At 43.4% G+C, this 20,081-nt stretch overlaps 1 protein-coding gene across 1 annotated transcript in view; it reads left to right on the top strand.

Moving 5' to 3' along the window:
- The first annotated feature begins 655 nt into the window (after positions 1-655).
- The window catches only part of LOC139474019 (gamma-tubulin complex component 2-like), a 38,791-nt gene continuing 19,365 nt past the window's right edge, over positions 656-20,081 (top strand). Inside the window, exons 1-23 of the mRNA XM_071256875.1 lie at positions 656-729; positions 1,226-1,328; positions 1,847-1,928; positions 2,542-2,633; positions 4,001-4,058; positions 4,327-4,458; positions 4,547-4,646; positions 4,741-4,829; positions 5,048-5,125; positions 5,406-5,487; positions 5,783-5,860; positions 7,689-7,756; positions 7,963-8,007; positions 10,368-10,460; positions 11,249-11,310; positions 11,752-11,794; positions 13,665-13,736; positions 14,212-14,272; positions 16,330-16,443; positions 17,441-17,591; positions 17,920-18,011; positions 18,396-18,483; positions 19,545-19,618. Coding sequence (XP_071112976.1) covers positions 1,276-1,328; positions 1,847-1,928; positions 2,542-2,633; positions 4,001-4,058; positions 4,327-4,458; positions 4,547-4,646; positions 4,741-4,829; positions 5,048-5,125; positions 5,406-5,487; positions 5,783-5,860; positions 7,689-7,756; positions 7,963-8,007; positions 10,368-10,460; positions 11,249-11,310; positions 11,752-11,794; positions 13,665-13,736; positions 14,212-14,272; positions 16,330-16,443; positions 17,441-17,591; positions 17,920-18,011; positions 18,396-18,483; positions 19,545-19,618 — 1,807 coding nt within the window. The 5' untranslated portion in view covers positions 656-729; positions 1,226-1,275. The remainder of the gene's footprint in view (positions 730-1,225; positions 1,329-1,846; positions 1,929-2,541; positions 2,634-4,000; positions 4,059-4,326; positions 4,459-4,546; positions 4,647-4,740; positions 4,830-5,047; positions 5,126-5,405; positions 5,488-5,782; positions 5,861-7,688; positions 7,757-7,962; positions 8,008-10,367; positions 10,461-11,248; positions 11,311-11,751; positions 11,795-13,664; positions 13,737-14,211; positions 14,273-16,329; positions 16,444-17,440; positions 17,592-17,919; positions 18,012-18,395; positions 18,484-19,544; positions 19,619-20,081) is intronic.

Consider the following 20,081-nt stretch of genomic DNA (forward strand, 5'->3'; position numbering starts at 1 on the left):
GATAGTTCGCTGGCGAAAACGTCATTGGATATATAAACTTTATATTCTGTTATATCTGTATTCTATTTTAAACTGTATGGTATCAGTTGTTTGGTAGCTATTGCTTAGAAGTTTACAATTTATGGATAACAACTTCTTTAATTATTGTAAAGGTGACGTTTCGGTATGGATCCTTATACCGTTGTCAAGCAAGACTGTATGGTATCAGTGAAGACAGGGTTCATTTGGGGATTTCATCTTACAGGCAGAATTTGTCTATTGCCAACTTTGTTACGAAAATATAACATTATTTTACATCTGATAGCCTATATACAGCACGTGCACTGTATATACAACGTCGGGTAATACTAACTTGGATTTTGTTTTTCAAACCTGTTTTGCTTTAAACTTTCTTTGAATATTCCACTGATCCCGAGATGTTCTCACATGTTTAATACAATGATTCAAAACAACCATGGTGAACAACTGATCCTTGGCGATATATTCTTCCGATCAATTCATGATATTATTGCAAAGATACCGTGATAATATGGGGGCTATAATATGTGCTGCAGGACATGTGCGCACCAATTAAGCCAACATCAAACGTTTTCCAACATGAAGGATTTCTATGCTTTTCTCGTGCGGATTTTCCGGATTTTACTGTTAACGGGATAAAACATTGCGCCGGAAACGCGGGAAAGAAGTTGAAGTTTGACTAACATTGAAGTGATGGTCCCAAATTCCACAGTAATACCTTAGTTTGTGAATTATTGCATTCAGTTCCCATTATTCTATGGTTAAACTGCCCAGACATTTTATTTTGTGATGATCTATTTGTAGAATATTACAGCGTTATCTGTGCAACTACCGATCAAAATATTGTCCCATTTTCGATCATAACTTTTCATGCCTTAATTTCCCAAAATATTCAACAGGTCGTAAATGTCGTGCATAGCGAACATGACAGCGCGTGCACTATGACCGAAATAAATTTTTTTTTACATATCGCGATTATGTAATTATTGATTTCAATTTTCACGAAACGTTTTTATTAAGCGTTAATGACAAAGTATTCCAACAAGACTATTATTTTATGCAGGAGACCAGGTTCTCGCCAACGACTCTGTTCTCAAATGCCTCTATTTGACAGTGGAGAGCCAGTAGGCATGAGTATTCGATGATGAGAAGTATATGACTATGCTGTATGAATGTGATTTATTTTCCCTCTATTTTCTTCCCCTAGTTGTCACTGTGAAGTTTGGGCAAAGTTAAGTTCAACATATTGTCTGAACGATGAGTGAATTCAAGGTACACCACCACGTCAGTGAGCTGATGAACCTCCTTGGGTGAGACATGACGCTCTTCTTTTCATCTTCTCAGTTAAAGTATAAGTCAACTAGAGGCCCTTACATTTTGGGAATTGTGTGACCTAGTGCAACGAAGACCTAGTGCAAAGAAGACCCAGTTTTGGTTCACCCAAATGTTATGATTACTGGTGTGCTGGAATATTGGAGAAAGCAGGACAAAAGCATACTCACTGACACATTGTAGAAGTTCTATTTCAGTATTGCAGTGAGGTGGTTGGAGTGCATAGAGTTGGTCTTTGTACTCTTAAAAAATTACTTAGTTTAAGTGAAACAGATTTCTCAGGTTTCTGAGTCTTATGATGGGATTTCCATCTTATGAAAATGATAGATGGAGTGAGTTAGTTAATATTGCTGTCATTGACATTTTACAACCAGGGTACTAATGTATTCAGTCATGATTGAGTGCAGAGATTATTCCAATATTGCACACCTGTATCTGTGAGGTATGTCAGACATCTTTGATAGCATGGTGATGTTGCTCTCCTTTATGGTGCCAGGGTTCGTTCCACTGACTCCGTGGGTGCTGAGGTGTACACAGAGATGCTTCTGAAGAATACTACCCCGTACATCACAACACAGGTGCGATATTCAATACTGTATAATACTACCCTTTATTACAATAAAGGGTGGCCGAGTGGCCCAGTCTTCTGGGGCGCTGCAATTTGCTGTGCAGAGTCGCGTACTTTAGGCACACCAGAAACTTATGATTGTGGGTTTGAACCCCGGTTTGCCCTGATTATGTTTTAAGGTTTGTCTGCGCCATACCCGTGCTGATGGGTTTCACTGAAGTGGTAAATGTCTAAGACATGCATCACATTAGTCTACATGGGCTTTCCTCCCACATTAAGCTGACATGCCGTGATATAACTGGAATACTGTTCAAAGTCGTGATATAACTGGAATACTGTTCAAAGCCGTGATATAACTGGAATGCTGTTCAAAACTGTGATATAACCAGAATACTGTTCAAAGCGACGTTAGGCCCAACTCAATCACTCACTCAAAGTATGTTCATTTCAGCTGATTATTAAGTTCCCTTAAATGTCATGATGGCATAAGACACCCGTTTTTCTTTCCCAGATTGGGATGTACATCCGTGTAGGCAGCAACTTATTTCAGATCATGGATATTTTATGATATTGATTTTCTGCTATATCAGCAGTGGAACTCACTTGAAGTGTGTTTGTGACAGGTTTCAGCACATCATGCGAAGAGGAAGATTGCAGAGTCAACACAAACTCCAATCGAGTTCTTTGCTAAATATGACGATATGAAGTCACGGAAGTAAGTGATCACATCACTGAAGTGAAAGTTGGTAACAAGGTGTTTACCCACGGCGATGATTCTGTCTTATGATCCTCCTAGCCAATCAAAGTTTAATAATTCTCCTCAAAATGCTTTCCGGGGGACTTCTTATTTGTATCTGTTCTGATGCTGCCCCAAGTGTGTAACGAGGCATTAACACACAATAGCATTATACATGCCTGCATTTGATTAGTAAATACAGATCCATTTAGAAATACAGGTACGCAAGTTGAAAAGTATACATAGGGTAACTATGCTGTGGTGTTCTGCCACTGGGTAATGGTGTTATGTTTTGCATACTACGCAAATATGCATCTTTTCTGGAGCTATGGAGATCTGAATGTACATATTGACTATGGCTGGGACAAGTACAAATTTACCTGCTGTAGGCCTCTAGTTGGGTACAAGGTGTCCAGTTGGGAACTGTTTAGTTGGAACCCTGGCAAGAAGTATTACACATATAACACTCTCTGATCATGAATACACTGAAGTTGACTGATCTTTGCTTAAACAGATAAAAGTCAGAAGGAATATGTGCTTAGTCAGACAGAAATGCGATCATTCTTGACTTGTAGCGTAACCATGGTGTTTTATTGTTTTTGTCGTTAAACAATATATCACGTGACTAACCACTGGTCCGGGCAGTCCTGTGGGTACCCAGGTCCTACTCAGAACCCACCAGACCCGAGTACCCAAGTTACCTGACCCAGCCATAATACGGACAAGTAGGAAGTACATGGTTTCCTGCAGGGGTATGTTGTGGGAGGACCTGTGATCTTTAGATACCAACCTGTGTAATACATCTCAACATTACTAAGGAATCAATCTCGTTAAGATCAAATCTTAGTTCTCGATACCGCTACACAAAGATCTGAGGACATCCTGTTAAGGTAACATTGGCACGACCTTTCATCCAACCAATCAGAGCGGCGTTTACCAGATCAGGAAAGAGTCAATGTGGAATGTTTTTTCTAACCATGCGTCTTCGGAACATTTAACACAGGTTATTCCAAATGACAGTTATGGGCTTTCCGACTGAATCCATACAATCTAGGCCATCTATTAGCCATGTTGCAATTTGTTTTTTGTTCAATTTTCAAAGTTTTAATCAAGTATTGGTCGAAATATGTTTTGAAGCGTAGTTGCCAGTTTGAAACTAGTCCCGGAAAGCACGAGAAAGCTGCTTTCTGATTGGCTAATGTCGACTGCTTGCCAGTCATCCCATTGGTCGGTCAAAGTTCACAAAAGGTGACCTGTAAAGGGATGTTCTCAGATCTTTGTTCAGCGGAAGCGAGAACTAAGATATGATTTTCATGAGATTGGTAGTGCATTTTCAACTGTTGCAGTGTCCGAGATCTGGATGCACTTGTGTATTTCTTTGCCAAGTTGTGTGAAGAGGACCAGGTAGGAGCTGCATGATGTCAGGGATTATTAGATGGCCAACATGTCAGAATGGGAACAAATGATTAACCCAAGAGCAGGATTGGTAGATGCCTCAACATGCATAGCATGTTTATCTGATGAATATTTTGTACCATTATCACACTGAAATAACGATTGCTAGATCTTGCCATAGAGGATCTGATCATTTTGAGCATCTCTGGAAAGTCTAGGTTAATCTGATGTGATGAAGGTGAGTGAATAATGGAATAAAAGCTCCTATGTTTTCTAGACAAAAGAGTTCCTGGCGAAGAACGCCCGAGACAAGGCGGACGCTGCAGGAATGACCCTGTTGCCTCATGGGAAGATTACCTCCCAGCTGCCGGCCCCCGGAACCAAGATGACGGAACAGGAGCTGTCGGAGGTAAGGAGCATATTCTGTCTGTCTCAGTTGGAAAGTGCGCTATACGGATTCCTGGTATGTACTCTGTTTCACGATGATTGTGCTTCAGATTAAGGACAAGCTGCTGAAAGAAGCCAAGGCAGTGTCGGCAACAACATCGTCCGAATTCCTGAGGAAAGCTATCCGAGAAAAGCAAATGAAGAGAAATGGTAAATACCAGTCTTTGGGTTATTGAAATAATTGTGTGTCTTGTTGATGCAAATGTCATAAAGATTTGTCATGTGGAAATTATCACCGTTTCAGTGAACATTCCGCTGCAGCCTGAGTGGCTGTTTCAGAGACCGTCCTTGACCTTGGACTTCATTGTTGGAGTGGATGGACCCACTGATCATGTGAGTGAGCAGTTTTATATCGAACACAATATCGAGAACCTGTGAGAAGTTATGTCACACTCTCCATACGCTGTTGAGGTAACTCACCCTCACCTCACCTCACCTCACCTCACCTCACCTCACCTCACCTCATAATATACATAGGAGCATCTCTTGAAGTTCAATATTATCTTGACTGTTTGCAATGGGAAAACTATATCTTCCTCCTCATGTTTCAGAATATCGTGGCTCTGGGAACATTGCCAGTTGCGCTTCAGGAACAAGCCATTTTGGATGATATCCTGTGTTGTATGCAGGTGTGTGGGTATCATGTTCTTGGCTCCGTGTTCAATATGTACAGCAGAGATTAAGCAAGAAGCACCTACTTCATCCTAGAGACCCTAGGGTCCATTTTGTAGGCCAGAAAATGGTTTCTTGTGTTTAAAATAGATTTTCTCGGCAAAAACACCAAGATGTATGGGAAGACAAATAAATGATTTGAGGTCAATAGCAAAGAAAAAATAACACTTGAAGTTTGATATAGAAACATCAGGAAACTATTTTCTTCAAAACTTGATGTACTGTTGATGCTTTCAGGGCATTGAGGGAAAGTATATCCTAGCCCGAGCCCTCACGGAGAGATACGCTCCAAAAGAGTTCATGATAGACCAGAGTCTAGGTGAGTCACTGCAAGATATGTACCGTGTTATTGTGGTTCATGATAGATGAGAGTCTAGGTCTGGAATTCCGCTGTGTCATATAAACAACATCTATACAGTCTCATCCTCATACAAGAGTAGTAATTGATATTATCCTAATAAAATGACAGTTCTCTTGAAGTGATATATTTATTTGAATAAAGAATGAAATAAATGACATCAAGTGTTTTCATATTGCTGACAATTGCTTCAACAAGTTGACGTCCGTATTCTTGAGCTGAATGCGACATGCAGTGTGTCTGTGTTTGTCTACAGATCCGTCCCTGCAGGAGCTGGTGAAGCGGGTGCTCCCCATGTGCTCCAACTACTCCACTGTAGTCAGGTTTATAGAAGGTAACGTCACTGTTTTCATCCAGAAGTTCCTGGAGTCACAAGTTAGTTACATCTTCATCCAAGTAGCCTGGAAGTATTGTGTTTGAAGACAAAAGTTGAAACCCATGTGTCTTGTGTCAGTTATGTGAAGCTGCTGAACACAGTAAACTAGGTGATTCCCTGCTGAGTTTGTACATTCACAGAAACTATATGCTTGAAACCTTTCACACCCTTCGAGTGGTGAAGTGGTGCCTTCATGTACTACATTGTTGTAGTGAGGCTGAATGTGGAACCCGGGGTACGCTGGTTCCATGCAGTGTCCCATACAGAGTCCCAAGCAGTATCCCATGCAGTATCCCATGCAGTGTCCCATGCAGAGTCCCATGCAGTATCCCATACGGTGTCCCATGCAGTGTCCCATGCAGTGTCCCATGCAGAGTCCCATGCAGTATCCCATACGGTGTCCCATGCAGTGTCCCATGTAGTGTCCCATGCAGTGTCCCATGCAGAGTCCCATGCAGTATCCCATACGGTGTCCCATGCAGTGTCCCATGCAGTGTCCCATGCAGTGTCCCATGCAGTATCCCATGCAGTGTCCCATGCAGTGTCCCATGCAGTATCCCATGCAGTATCCCATGCAGTGTCCCATGCAGTGTCCCATACGGTGTCCCATACGGTGTCCCATGCAGTATCCCATGCAGTGTCCCATGCAGTGTCCCATGCAGTGTCCCATGCAGTATCCCATGCAGTGTCCCATGCAGTATCCCATACGGTGTCCCATGCAGTGTCCCATGCAGTGTCCCATGCAGTATCCCATGCAGTATCCCATGCAGTGTCCCATGCAGTGTCCCATACGGTGTCCCATACGGTGTCCCATGCAGTATCCCATGCAGTGTCCCATGCAGTGTCCCATGCAGTGTCCCATGCAGTATCCCATGCAGTGTCCCATGCAGTATCCCATACGGTGTCCCATGCAGTGTCCCATGCAGTGTCCCATGCAGTATCCCATGCAGTGTCCCATGCAGTATCCCATGCATGGAGTATCCCATACGGTGTCCCATGCAGAGTCCCATCCGGTGTCCCATGCAGAGTCCCATGCAGTGTCCCATGCAGTGTCCCATGCAGTGTCCCATACGGTGTCCCATGCAGTGTCCCATGCAGTATCCCTTGCAGTGTCCCATACGGTGTCCCATGCAGTGTCCCATGCAGTATCCCATGCAGTGTCCCATGCAGTATCCCATGCATGGAGTATCCCATACGGTGTCCCATGCAGAGTCCCATCCGGTGTCCCATGCAGAGTCCCATGCAGTGTCCCATGCAGAGTCCCATACAGTATCCCATACGGTGTCCCATGCAGTATCCCATGCATGGAGTATCCCATACGGTGTCCCATGCAGAGTCCCATCCGGTGTCCCATGCAGAGTCCCATCCGGTGTCCCATGCAGTATCCCATGCAGTGTCCCATGCAGTGTCCCATGCAGTGTCCCATGCAGTGTCCCATGTTCTCATTCATCACTCACTTAACAACTCGGGGATGAAAAAAGTCTAACATTTGACTCTAAGCTTCTGTTTGCCTGTTTTCGGTACAGGTCAGCAATGAGTGCCCTGTGTAAAATGGAGACATTTGAAGTTCAGATTTAGTTCAGTTTGATGAAGGAGCAAGCATGTACTCCAAAACCTTGTGTTCCTCTTTATAAATAAGTTGACATCCATAAATTCTCTCTCAAGTCAAATTAGAGGGCACTGCCGATCTGCTGGAGTCTAGCTGGAATCCTAACTGCAGGTCGATTGAAAGTGTTCAGTTACCATGGTTTCTGTTTTAGAGTGTGAACCCTTATGTCTGCTTCAGAGAAGGCTGCATTTGAGTACGGCCTAGTGAACCACGCCCTGAGTGCAGCCATGCGGACGTTAATCAAAGTAGGGAGCTTCTGTCTACAACAAATTACAAACGTCTTGACATCATACGTGAATCAATGCGAATCTGATGAGTTTAAGTGAAGAATTCATTCTTGGTTGAGATTATGTATTTGTAACTTGGATATTAAGATAGATTTGTAGCATGTTGTCATTGATGCATTTATGTGTAAGGACTTCTGTTTTTCACGCTTGACTTTCTGCTGCAGGATTACATGGTGCTGGTCGCTCAGCTGGAACATCAGTACAGGCTGGTGAGTACCCCGCTACACCTTGTGTGATCCATGCATGGTCCTTGTATGATCCTTGTGTGATCCATGTGTGATCAATGCATGGTCCTTGTATGATCCTTGTATGATCAATGCATGGTCCTTGTATCATCCTTGTGTGATCCATGTGTGATCAATGCATGGTCCTTGTATGATCCTTGTGTGATCAATGCATGGTCCTTGTATCATCCTTGTGTGATCCATGTGTGATCAATGCATGGTCCTTGTATCATCCTTGTGTGATCCATGTGTGATCAATGCATGGTCCTTGTATGATCCTTGTGTGATCCTTGTGTGATCAATGCATGGTCCTTGTATGATCCTTGTGTGATCAATGCATGGTCCTTGTATGATCCTTGTGTGATCAATGCATGGTCCTTGTATGATCCTTGTGTGATCAATGCATGGTCCTTGTGTGATCCATGTGTGATCAATGCATGGTCCTTGTATCATCCTTGTGTGATCCTTGTGTGATCCATGCATAATGCTTGTGTGATCCATGTATGATCAATGTTTGATCCTTGTATAATCCTTTGTATGATCCTTGTATGATCAATGTTCGATCCATGTATGATCCATGTATGATCCACATATGATCCATGTGTGATCCATGTATGATCAATGTTTGATCCTTGTAAGATACATGTATGGTCCTTGTATGATCAATGTTTGATCCATGTGTGATCTATGTATGATCCTACCGTGAAGATTCCGGGAAAGAATAGGGCTTCAGCAACCCATGCTTGCCGTAAAAGGTGACTAATGGGATAGGGTGGTCAGGCTCGCTGACTTGGTTGATATATGTCATCGATCCCAATTGCGTGGATCGATGCTCTTATTGTCAATAACTGGATTGTCTGGTCCAGACTCGATTATTTACAGACCGCCGTCATATAGCTGGAATACTGCTAAGTGAGGCGTTTAACAACAAACCAATCAACCAACCAACTATGTGTGATCCATGTTTTATCCTTCTGTGATCCATGTATGAAGCTTGTATGATCCTTGAATGATCGTTGTGTGATCCGTGTGCGATGAATGTATGTTCCTTGTATGACCCATGTGTGATCCTTGTATGATACTTGTATGATTCATGCATGATCCTCTTGATCCTTGTATGATCCTTGTATGATCCTTGTATGAACCATTACAAGTCACATCATAATAAACAGGTGACTATGCTTGTCGTAAGAGGCGACTCTCGGGCTGAGTGTGGCGTTAAACAACAAACAAACAAACAAACAAATCATAATAATCTCTAGAATATTTACAATATTTCTATTTTCGCATTTCCTTAGATTGTCAGTATTATTAACACTATAGGTCTCACACTGATACACACCTACCAATACAAACCTATAATGTACCAAAATATTATTATCAATCTAAAAATATCTTTCCTAGATACATGATCTTTTCGTAATCTGTTCTGATTAATGTAAAAGCATCACTTTGACCTTATTTCCTGTCATAAGATATACACTTTTCAGCTTTACTTCTGATTTTGGTATTGATAACATTACGACAAATACGTTTCACAAGTTACAAACTCTAAGGATTGATTAAAGTGCATTATAACCACCTAAAACTGACAACCATCATGCTGACTATACCCTGAACAACAAATTCTAATATTTTGCAGAATACGAGATTTGAATGACTGACAAATACATACTTTCTAGTGTTCTCATAAATGAAACAGTAGTCACTGGTGTAAACATGCCCCAACAGGGCCTCCTGGGGATAGTGTCAGGTGAGAAATACCTGAAATAAATAATAAATAAATAATAATAATGATGATCGGATCTGTCACAGATTTATTTCTTTTGACCAAAATGGCGTCAACAGAAATCAGCGTGACGTCATATGCTTAACTTTATATCACAACTAGTTGTGACTTGATAATTACATTATCAACCGTCTGTCTATTAACATCATTACAGGGGGACAAAGTTTGAAAACTAGTAGGTCCTAATTTCTTAGCTTTAAACCCCTGACAAAATACAACGAGTTTGAAGGGCTAACATATGTGAATCTGCTGTTGGTAACTGGCATTGTCATGACACATTGATTTACTGCACACTTGAATGTACGTTGTGACAGGAAACCATGTCTTGTGTTCATGGATTCTGCAATGACACAAATAATGGAACATCTCACTTTTCTAATCCATGCACTTTATTGTATCACTCGTCTATTTGTAGCTCACCTATCAGAAAGTCCAATAAGGTTATATCATGGCACGTTGTCCGTCATCCGCCTTTCCGGTCGTCCGTCCATCATTAACTTTTGCAACTCCCATCCGATGTTAAACATATCTATAGTGAAACATGGTAATATTCCAGGGCACGTTGAGCCTCCAGAAGCTGTGGTTCTACATCCAACCCACGCTGAGGACACTGGAGATCCTGGCGTCTGTTTCCAACTCCATCAACAGGGTAAGCAGATGTGTAATGGTGGAGTCAGCGGGGGCTGTTCATCAGATCATGTGGGAGTCAGCGGGGGCTGTTTCATCAGATCATGTGGGAGTTAGCGGGGGCCCTTCATCAGATCATGTGGGAGTCAGCAGGGGCCGTTCATCAGATCATGTGAGAGTCAGCGGGGGCCCTTCATCACATCATGTGAGAGTCAGCGGGGGCCCTTCATCAGATCATGTGAGAGTCAGCGGGGGACCTTCATCAGATTATGTGAGAGTCAGCGGGGGCCATTCATCAGATCATGTGGGAGTCAGCGGGGGCCCTTCATCAGATCATGTGGGAGTCAGCGGGGGCCGTTCATCAGATCATGTGGGAGTCAGTGGGGGCCCTTCATCAGATTATGTGAGAGTCAGCGGGGGCCGTTCATCAGATCATCGGAGAGTCAGCGGGGGCCCTTCATCAGATCATGTGGGGCTGCTTCCATCTTTTCCTCAGCTCAAACCTAGATGAGGACAACCTCACAAAGTGAATATCCATTCTGTGACTGTAAAACAATTGTTCATAGCGCTTTAATAGAAATTTATATTCTCTTGGGAAAAGACTACATAACTGCTTGGGTAAGAATTTGTGGGTGTGGGTGGGTGGGTGTGTGCGGGCGCACGGGAGAGTGGTTGAATTCAGAATGCCTGAAATTTGGTTTATATACATTTAGTTGTATTTTATAAAAATGTTCTTCCTTCCCCATCCTCCTCATGTCTGATTTGTGGGTTTCTGCAGGGTGAGTTAATTGGTTTTGTTGCTTGTTGCAGGGTGAGTGTATTGGAGGAGCCGTGCTCAGCCTGCTGCATGAGAAGACGTCCACGCTGATCGGGTAAACACAGCTCCTAGGCAGGAGAAACATTTGTTGGAATAAGTTGTCTTGTCTTACACTAGGCACACTAATAGGCTGATCACTTACCCAGTACCTGACAGCTTCTCAAGTACAACACGAGTTGCCTGGATGGCCCAGTGTCTAAGGTGCACTTTGTTGGTCTAGGTTCTGCTGGTCAGGGGTTTGAATCCCAGGTTAACCCTGACCATGATCCCTGGTGTTGTCATGCCATGTATCAAAGGAAGCTACAGATCTTATGTTAGTGCACTGTAAGCATTAGTGTATAATAAGAGTAAAAGCACCTGTTTACTTGTTTGTATTGGATCCAGTTATGTTTCCTGTTTGGTATCTGGGTTTGGGTGCTTGTTATGTCGGTTGTGATATTTCTGATGTAAGGATGAAATGGTTTTGTTTGAGATATGTTGTCTTCTCTTCTTGCAGTGATGCTAAAAGTCAAGAGCTGTGCCTCTACCTCACACAGTCGGTGAGTACAGCTTGATCTAGCGAGTCCTTAAACCAGGAAACCCACTTGAATAATGAGAGAGTAAAGAATACAAAGGGGATTCACCCATGAGTTGTTAATCTTAATATTTGCTCATCCATTTTTTGGTTGAAGTCACTGTGGTCATCTAAAGCTGTTCCACACTCAGTAGGGACACCAGTCTGAATGGTTGTATTGTAGAGTTGTCTTCTCCTTCTGTGTGCTGTGGAAACGGTCATTACGGGAATCTTGAAATCTCTAACTCCACATGTAGTGACAATTATATTGTTGTGAATGTCTTCGGGAATGCCATCATAATGAATTTTAAAAACTTTTCCGACAAACTTACTATTTCCCAGATGAGTCTATGTTTTATTAGTTTAGTCATATTTGTTCGACATTGCACGAATGGAAAAGTACTCAACTTTCCTCATATTCTTCTGTACCAGTTACATGACAGTTGAAATAATAGGGACATTTTAATTGAAAAACAGGAAATAATTTAGTTGGTGTTAGAGTATTCAGCGTAACGACAGTCATCACATGCTTGTAAACATAACGGTCAGTCGGTTGTGAGTTCAACTCCAGGCCTGGTTGTAGGCTGCCTAGCACTGTGGGGAGCTGTGAGTGTTGGCAGTGATAGCGTAGAGAACTCCGCAAACAGGGTGTCACTGTGGGGAGCTGTGAGTGTTGGCAGTGATAGCGTAGAGAACTCCGCAAACAGGGTGTCACTGTGGGGAACTGTGACTGGTGGCAGTGATAGCATAGAGAACTCCGCAAACAAGGTGTCACTGTGGGGAGCTGTGAGTGTTGGCAGTGGTAGCATAGAGAACTCCGCAAACAGGGTGTCACTGTGGGGAGCTGTGAGTGTTGGCAGTGATAGCGTAGAGAACTCCGCAAACAGGGTGTCACTGTGGGGAACTGTGACTGGTGGCAGTGATAGCATAGAGAACTCCGCAAACAGGGTGTCACTGTGGGGAGCTGTGAGTGTTGGCAGTGGTAGCATAGAGAACTCCGCAAACAGGGTGTCACTGTGGGGAGCTGTGAGTGTTGGCAGTGATAGCGTAGAGAACTCCGCAAACAGGGTGTCACTGTGGGGAACTGTGACTGGTGGCAGTGATAGCATAGAGAACTCCGCAAACAGGGTGTCACTGTGGGGAGCTGTGAGTGTTGGCAGTGGTAGCATAGAGAACTCCGCAAACAGGGTGTCACTGTGGGGAGCTGTGAGTGTTGGCAGTGGTAGCATAGAGAACTCCGCAAACAGGGTGTCACTGTGGGGAGCTGTGAGTGTTGGCAGTGGTAGCATAGAGAACTCCGCAAACAGGGTGTCACTGTGGGGAACTGTGACTGGTGGCAGTGATAGCATAGAGAACTCCGCAAACAGGGTGTCACTGTGGGGAGCTGTGAGTGTTGGCAGTGATAGCATAGAGAACTCCGCAAACAGGGTGTCACTGTGGGGAACTGTGAGTGTTGGCAGTGATAGCGTAGAGAACTCCGCAAACAGGGTGTCACTGTGGGGAACTGTGACTGGTGGCAGTGATAGCATAGAGAACTCCGCAAACAGGGTGTCACTGTGGGGAGCTGTGAGTGTTGGCAGTGGTAGCATAGAGAACTCCGCAAACAGGGTGTCACTGTGGGGAACTGTGACTGGTGGCAGTGATAGCATAGAGAACTCCGCAAACAGGGTGTCACTGTGGGGAACTGTGACTGGTGGCAGTGATAGCATAGAGAACTCTATGAACGGCTGTCACTGTGCGGAGCTTGATGCCCTTTGTACCTGCTGCTGTGTATAGCTAAAGGGGTCTCAGTCGTCAGCAATATGATATGTGAAGTGAAAGGGATCGAAATAAAACCGTTGTTTGTTTGTTTACAGGCTTGTGTTCCGTACTTCGAGATCTTGGAGAAGTGGATCTACAAAGGCATTATATCCGACCCTTACACTGAGGTTTGTCCTTGTCATAGATTATACCTACATACATATATATCTTTACTCTGACCTTCCACAGAGATCATGTCAACCAATCATTATGAAACCATTTGGCAATGGCCGTTTTGTGTTGTGGATAGCTTGCACTATGGTTTTATTTCTCCAACTCCAGACAGTTGTAAGACTGCATAGAGTATTGTCCAAGATCACAGTTGAAATATTTTTGAAAGCTGACATCTGATTGGCCTTAAGCCCCACTATTGGTGGTAGAAGTTCCCCTTAGATGTGGTGGGTTGTCAGATGTTCATGGAGAAGGTGAAGCACTATACATCTGATTTTTGAAAAACGACTGAATTCATCTGCAGTGCAATATCTCTAATGGGCAAGAAATCGGTTGATGTGTGACACTAGCCACATGTGTAGGCTGTGGATGTGCCGTGCAACAAGTGTCCCTGTGTTTATCCAACCATGCAACTAGTGGTCTTTGTTTCAGTTTCTGGTGGAGGAGAACGAGACCATTCAGAAGGAGAAACTACAGGAGGAGTACAACGATGCATATCCTTTCTGGATCTTGTAAAAAAATAAAACTTTGAAAATATCATTCCACTATGGAAAGAGCTCAATGAAACAATGTCCGATTTTATTATTCCTCTGAAAACAATGAATAGAATAAGTGAATAAGAATACTTTGTTAAAAACAAATTAAGAAGTGCTCTTTAAGGATGGCAGAACTAAGACTTCTTTATTCCATTCTTTGTGTACGTCGACCTTAAACTTTGTAAGTTATTCCAATGTGAGTTAAGGTAATGTTAGGTCTTAGCAAGCCATCTGGCTAACAAGGACAAAAGTTGTATTCTGCAACAAGGCGCATACATCACCTTGATTATGCTGCATACTGGTACAGTGAAATTGTATAATCACTATACGCAGGAGACTTTGAGTCAGTGCATTAAGCCATGCATACACATATGTTGAGTGTCCCTTGTGGTATAAGCCACTTATACACTGGATGTGAGTGTCCCTAGTATTTTAAGCCATGTATACACTGTATGTTGAGTGTCCCTAGTGCTATAAGCCATGCATACACTTATGTTGAGTGTCCCTTGTGGTATAAGCCACGTATACATTGGATGTGAGTGTTCCTAGTGCTTTAAGCCACGTATACACTGTATGTTGAGTGTCCCTAGTGGTATAAGCAACGTATACACTGTATGTTGAGTGTCCTAAGTGCTATAAACCACGTATACACTGTATGTTGAGTGTCCCTAATGCTATAAGCCACGTATACACTGTATGTTGAGTGTCCCTAGTAGTATAAGCCACGTATACATTGGATGTGAGTTTTCCTAGTGCTTTAAGCCACGTATACACTGTATGTTGAGTGTCCCTAGTGGTATAAGCAACGTATACACTGTATGTTGAGTGTCCCTAGTGGTATAAGCAACGTATACACTGTATGTTGAGTGTCCTAAGTGCTATAAACCACGTACACTGTATGTTGAGTGTCCTAAGTGCTATAAACCACGTATACACTGTATGTTGAGTGTCCCTAGTGCTATAAGCCACGTATACACTGTATGTTGAGTGTCCCTAGTGCTATAAGCCATGTATACCCTGTATGTTGAGTGTCCCTAGTGCTATAAGCCACGTATACACTGTATGTTGAGTGTCCCTAGTGCTATAAGCCACATATACACTGTATGTTGAGTGTCCCTAGTGCTATAAGCCACGTATACCCTGTATGTTGAGTGTCCTAAGTGCTATAAGCCACTGTCCCTAGTGTTATAAGCCAAGTATACTCTGTATGTTGAGTGTCCTAAGTGCTATAAACCACTGTCCCTAGTGCTAAAAGCCATGTATACACTGTATGTTGAGTGTCTCTAGTGTTATAAGCCGTGTATACACTGTATGTTGAGTGTCCTAAGTGCTATAAGCCACTGTCCCTAGTGCTATAAGCCACTTATACCCTGTATGTTGAGTGTCCCTAGTGTTATAAGCCACGTATACACTGTATGTTGAGTGTCCCTAGTGCTATAAGCCATGTATACACTGTATGTTGAGTGTCCCTAGTGCTATAAGCCATGTATACCCTGTATGTTGAGTGTCCCTAGTGCTATCAGCCATGTATACCCTGTATGTTGAGTGTCCCTAGTGCTATAAGCCACATATACACTGTATGTTGAGTGTCCCTAGTGCTATAAGCCATGTACACACTGTATGTTGAGTGTCCCTAGTGCAGAAAGCCACGTATACACTGTATGTTGAGTGTCCCTAGTGCTATAAGCCACATATACACTGTATGTTGAGTGTCCCTAGTGCTATAAGCCATGTACACACTGTATGTTGAGTGTCCCTAGTGCAAAAAGCCACGTATACACTGTATGTTGAGTGTCCCTAGTGCTATAAGCCACATATACACTGTATGTTGAGTGTCCCTAGTGCTATAAGCCATGTATACACTGTATGTTGAGCGTCCCTAGTGCAAAAAGCCACGTATACACTGTATGTTGAGTGTCCCCAGTGCTATAAGCCACGTATACACTGTATGTTGAGCGTCCCTAGTGCTATAAGCCACGTATACACTGTATGTTGAGTGTCCCTAACTGTGCCACCTACTGGGAGCAGCACTACACCATCTGTAGAGAGAGGATCCCTGTGTTCCTGGAGACGATGGCAGACAAGATCCTCAACACCGGGAAGTACCTCAACGTGGTCCGACTCTGTGGTAGGTGATCTCACCAGTGTTATGTTTACAAAGAAGTTGTGGGTTCTGCCCCCAGTAACCCATGCTTGTTGTAAGAGGGGACTACATGGACTGGGTGGTCAGGCCCAGAGACACGGCTGATGGCACGTCACTGTATCCGGATGCATGGACTGGGTGGTCAGGCCCAAAGACATGGCTGATGGCACGTCACTGTATCCAGATGCATGAACTGTTGCTTATAGCGTCAACCACAGTTTTGTGTATTGTCTACATTCACTGGTTTCACTGATAAATACACAAAGCCTTCATCAACTACATAAAGCTGACATACTGTGATGTGATTGAAATATGATGGACCTGACTGGCATGGGGTTAAGTGAAGAAAGGAGAGGCCCGTAACTTCAGGTGTTGAAGGGGTCAGGGTTCAAGATTCCTATCATATGAGCCAAGGGTGTAGTTATGGATAGTTTGTTATTTTAGATACTAGTTCTTTTTGCGATGTTAATCATACGAATGGGGGAACAGGTGTCCCAGTCGTCTAAGACACTGCATTTCACAGGGTAGTGTTGTGCTCCTTGTGCACGCCAGAAATCTATGGTTGTGGTTTTGAATCCTGGTTCACCCCTATAATGTTTCTAGGTTTGTCAGCACCATAACCGTGGGTTTTGCCAAAGTGTTAAACGTCTGAGACCTACATCACTTTGGGCTATCCTCCCACATTAAGCTGAAACGTCGTGGTATGACTGGAATACTGGACCAAGTGGTATTAAACACAACTCACTCACATATGAAGCCAGTGATGAATGCACTTTTGCACATGTGCTAAAAAACCTGGAAGCTGCTGTCCATATGAATGGCAGTATTGGATTCAGGTATTGATAGGGTATTATTGAGCTCCGTGAAAACAAAGGGCAAACCTTCTAAACTATGAATATTGAGTTAAGAATGTGCATACCTGAACATCTCTATGGGTGCCTGTGTCCCAAATGAAATACGTCTGTATGCATGGTATTTGCAGCTCGTGATGTGAAGTGTCCGTATGCTGAGGAGATTGTGTACACGCTGAAGGAGAGGCGGTACTATGACCAGATAGATAAAGCGTATCACTACGCCAGCCGCCTCCTGCTCGACCTCCTCATGGAGGAGAAGGAACTCATGGCTCGCATCAGGTGAGGAGGTCACAGACTTTCTGAAGGTCTTCAAGGCAAGAAATGAGATGTATTTCAGAACTGATCCCATAGGTCAACTAAGAAAGACTGACTTCCGGTCATCAGCATCAGTTTGGGGTTAAACGATCCAGCTCCCCCCAAAACCTTTCTTGTTGTATTTCAATTGACCATGTTGACCCACACATTGATACATCTTACATCTAATAGGCGTAAACATTGAGAATGAGTGCAAATGAATGCACTACTTCCTGCTGTGTTTCAGGTCAATAAAGCACTACATCCTGCTGTGTTTCAGACCAATAAAGCACTACTTCCTGCTGTGTTTCAGGTCAATAAAGCACTACTTCCTGCTAGACAAGGGCGACTTCATGGTGCAGTTCATGGACATGACGGAGGAGGAGATGAAGCAGAACATCGAGGATATCCTTGACTTGTTTGATAGCCATTACTTGGAAGTTGACGGACGACAAAGTAGACACAATTTTTGGATAACTTCTTTAATACAGTAAAAGGACATATATAACGGTATAAGGATCTAAACTGAAACATCGCCTTTACAGTATTAAAAAAATTGTTATCCATAAATTCTGTCTACTTTGTCGATGTCCTGACGTTAACACTTCTTTCAACGGTAGTTGTGTCAAAGTGTTGCAGGACGTAGATATTTACCATTTGGTGAAACTCAGGACTAGAAGCAGTCCCTATGGAGCAATGTTTAAAATCAGTATTGTATTTTGTTGCATGTTTAATGTCAGGTGAAGTGTGAACTCATTTTGAGATATTAGAATTCCTTAACCCACGTACATATCATGCCGACTCGTCTCGAGTCCCTCTTAGAGCTGGCTCTCAGGACAAGCACAGCAAACGTTGACCCCTTCAAGGATGACCTCAGGTAGGGACGGAGAGAATGGTTCATGTTCAAGGATGACCTCAGGTTGGTTCATGTTCAAGGATGCCCTCAGGTAGTGAGGGAGAGATTGGTTCATGTTCAAGGATGACCTCAGGTAGTGAGGGAGAGATTGGTTCATGTTCAAGGATGACCTCAGGTAGGGAGGGAGAGATTGGTTCATGTTCAAGGATGACCTCAGGTAGGGAGGGAGAGATGGGTTCATGTTCAAGGATGACCTCAGGTAGTGAGGGAGAGATTGGTTCATGTTCAAGGATGACCTCAGGTAGGGAGGGAGAGATGGGTTCATGTTCAAGGATGACCTCAGGTAGGGAGGGAGAGATGGGTTTATGTTCAAGGATGACCTCAGGTAGGGAGGGAGAGATTGGTTTATGTTCAAGGATGACCTCAGGTAGGGAGGGAGAGATGGGTTTATGTTCAAGGATGACCTCAGGTAGGGAGGGAGAGATTGGTTTATGTTCAAGGATGACCTCAGGTAGGGAGGGAGAGATGGGTTTATGTTCAAGGATGACCTCAGGTAGGGAGGGAGAGATTGGTTTTATGTTCAAGGATGACCTCAGGTAAGGAGGGAGAGATGGATTTATGTTCAAGGATGACCTCAGGTAGGGAGGGAGAGATGGGTTTATGTTCAAGGATGACCTCAGGTAGGGAGGGAGAGATTGGTTTATGTTCAAGGATGACCTCAGGTAGGGAGGGAGAGATGGGTTTATGTTCAAGGATGACCTCAGGTAGGGAGGGAGAGATGGGTTTATGTTCAAGGATGACCTCAGGTAGGGAGGGAGAGATTTGTATGTTGCCCCTTTAATCATTGCCCATACGTAGACTCCAACAAGTGGTAACGGGATGAAATGTATGCACCTGATGACAAGACAGGTGTGGGACAGCTTGTCTAGTTTCACAGTTATAAGACATAGACATACATGTTTTGTGGCTCCTTAAGTATTGACTCGGGTTTCAGGAAAACAGATAACTAAAGAGGTATGTATGATTGCACTAGAACATTAGCCTTTTACACAACCTTGAGAGATATTTTCACTCTATTACAGAGTTGACCTGCTTCCCTACGACCTGATCACACAGCTGTTCAAGATCCTCACAATCGACACCAAGCTTGAGAAGGGTAATCGTTAATACATGTATTTGATGCCTTTCAGTGGCTCTTCTTTTATAGTCAGATATCTACTAGCCGTGTATGTGCAAGATTGTTTTATGCACCATGTCTGGTATTGACGTGTCAGTGTACAAGTTGTGTATGCACCCTGTCTGGTATTGTTGTGTCAGTGTACAAGTTGTGTATGCGCCCTGTCTGGTATTATATAGCGTCAGTCTACAAGTTGTGTATGCGCCCTGTCTGGTATTATAGTGTCAGTGTACAAGTTGTGTATGCGCCCTGTCTGGTATTATATAGCGTCAGTGTACAAGTTGTGTATGCGCCCTGTCTGGTATTGACGTGTCAGTGTACAAGTTGTGTATGCGCCCTGTCTGGTATTGTATAGTGTCAGTGTACAAGTTGTGAATGCACCCTGTCTGGTATTGTAGTGTCAGTGTACAAGTTGTGAATGCACCATGTCTGGTATTGTTGT

The sequence above is a fragment of the Haliotis cracherodii genome, unplaced genomic scaffold (genome assembly GCF_022045235.1).
Source record: "Haliotis cracherodii isolate W230 unplaced genomic scaffold, xgHalCrac1.p SCAF_3, whole genome shotgun sequence".
NCBI lineage: Eukaryota > Metazoa > Mollusca > Gastropoda > Lepetellida > Haliotidae > Haliotis > Haliotis cracherodii.